At 36.5% G+C, this 2,448-nt stretch overlaps 1 protein-coding gene across 1 annotated transcript in view; it reads left to right on the top strand.

The window, feature by feature from the left end:
* The window catches only part of LOC119576709, a 44,530-nt gene extending 42,328 nt beyond the window's left edge, over window positions 1–2,202 (top strand). Inside the window, exons 6-8 of the mRNA XM_037924356.1 lie at window positions 58–207; window positions 490–615; window positions 774–2,202. Coding sequence (XP_037780284.1) covers window positions 58–207; window positions 490–615; window positions 774–904 — 407 coding nt within the window. The 3' untranslated portion in view covers window positions 905–2,202. The remainder of the gene's footprint in view (window positions 1–57; window positions 208–489; window positions 616–773) is intronic.
* Window positions 2,203–2,448: the final 246 nt, after the last annotated feature.

Genomic DNA, 2,448 nt, shown 5'->3' with positions numbered 1-2,448 from the left:
GTGTGTGTGTGTGTGTGTTTTGCACGGAAACACTCACCGACCTCGTTTTTCCTCCAGGAGCAAACGTGGCCGTGACAGGTGCTGGTCTAACGCCAGTCCTTGAGCAAGATGGTCCCTACACGGTGTTCCTACCCACGACCGAGGCCTTCGCTGCTATAGACAATGCCACGGTGTCGAGTTTCATTGAAAACATCACTCTCTTGCAAAGTGAGTCGAACTGTTGAATTTCTATTTAACTTTTTTCTTTTTTTCTTTTGCCGAGTATGCCGGACGTTCTTAATTCATTCCAAAGTCTGTCTTTAAAAGAAAGCTTTATCTTACGTTTTCTTCACTTAAGAATTGAATGTTTTGCAGAGCACCTAACATGTTCTTAGTCGGTTATGCATAAAAGAAATCGAATTTCATGTACGGTGCCTTGTGATTAACAACATGCGACTCATTCAGCGGTCACTGAAGTCAATAGCTTCATTGCCCTTGTTCACTTTACAGATGTTCTGATGTACCATATCGTTCCTGGAGCTTACTTCAGCGAGGGACTGAGAGATGGGACGTGGCTACCAACTCTTGCTCAGGAACAAGAGTTGCAAATGAGAGTCACTTCCGACGGATACACACGTATGTTAAAATATCTCGAGTGCATTCGAATTGGTGAAATTGGTGTCTAATTTCAGACGAAAACTTATTCATATTAAAGGCAAATGGATATATAATAGTGTGAATCAATATCCAAAGGGTCATATATTACATTATTTAATTCATTCTTTTCCCTACAGGTCGTCTTGCTGGTGTTGGAGGAAAAGCCAATGTGATAAAGCATGACATCATCGCCACGAACGGAGTCATCCATGTTATTGACACAGTGTTACGGCCTGAAAAGGAAACTCCTGTATGCGGGCACTTCTGATAAAAGTTAATTGCGTTAATGGACTCTTCAAATATTTGCTCTTCAACCTGGTGTACATGTTTATAATGGCGTAATGTCATTATTCGCAATACTCAGAGAGACTTTGCTGTGCAACGGTTTTTTCATACCATGGAAATTACCAAGTCTTGGGGATAGTCTTAAGGATATGGGGACTTATTCCGTATTAAGTGTTTTCTGGATATATTGTTCAAAATATGGGGGTTAGTAAGCAAAATACGAGAAACGAGAGGAGTGTAGACGCCAGAACAAGCTTGCCATGTATCTTCTGATTTTCGGGTAAAACCACGTCTCTCCTTGAAGGAGCAGATTGAATTGTGTCTCTGTAGCTGATCATTTTCAGTCTAATGCACTGTGATGAGAGACAGCATGTGTAACTTGTACATATATTAATGTATAAAGATGTTTTTGTCATAGATTGATATATGTAGTGTACTATGTAGTATTTTTATGCCAGTGAATATCAGAGTATTATATATATGATAAACTGTTGGTTCACACAGGATGCTTGCTCGGTCTCCGTTCTAGAAGCTTCTAAATGTGGGAAATCTTTGTTTAAGTACAAAACTGTGTATACAGGCCTTTCCGCACATGAGATTTCCTTTTATGTGCTGTCCTGTGACTATCACTTTCTCTGTGTTTGACTCCTGTGTTTGTTCCTCAGTTTATCGTCATTTCAGCGAAGAAAAATACTGTGTACGCGATTGCGATCAGAAGCAAAACGTAATCAAATTCTTTATTTTAGTTGATATTTTTTGTTACCCATTAATTCTTATCTCTTTCATTGTCGTTTCGTGCTCATCCTTTGTTAACTTTATTCATGTTATATAGAGCTATTGTTTCTACTTTTTTCCACTGGGGATTGTTTTACTCTCCACTGTTTGGGAAGCTCAGTCTTTTCCAATTTTTTTGCCAACCTCAAAATTTCTAGCAGGAAAAAAAAATCTAAATTGGTGATCAAGGAAAAATTTCATCTGATTTCCTTTTTAGGTTGTGATTTTAATAGGATTTACCTAATTCTGTCTGTTTTTTTTTTTTTTTTAGATGGTTGGTGGATGTATTCATAAAGTCAAAATAAAGTGGTATTGTTAGTATAGATTTTTTTCTATTATGCTCTGCCATTTGTCATATTTCTTGTTTGTATAGATGTATTATTCTAATTTGAATAAATATTTTATGATAATTTTAGTTTTTATAACCGAACTGTTAATAATTTATACCAAATTATTATTTTCAAACTAATTTTAAATGATTGTTTTCAAACTTTTTATATGCCTGCCAACTTAACTTACATATTCAGAAAAAAACGAAACCAAAATGTATTAATGTATAACAGTAATATATAACCTTGTGTAACCTACTCCTTCAGTTACCCTCCCAATTTAACATTTCATCTAAGTCTTCTGTTCTAAATTACGGTTGCCACTAGTGCCACTTCACCCTTTAAACCAGTTTCCCTCTGTCAGATTTAACGCTCAGCTAGTTCAGTCCCAATTTACCGTCCCTATTATTCTCTATGGCCATTT

This window comes from Penaeus monodon, chromosome 9 (assembly GCF_015228065.2).
Source record: "Penaeus monodon isolate SGIC_2016 chromosome 9, NSTDA_Pmon_1, whole genome shotgun sequence".
Lineage (NCBI taxonomy): Eukaryota > Metazoa > Arthropoda > Malacostraca > Decapoda > Penaeidae > Penaeus > Penaeus monodon.
The sequence above is the reverse complement of the archived record's forward strand: the minus strand, read 5'-3'. Positions and strand labels throughout refer to the sequence as shown.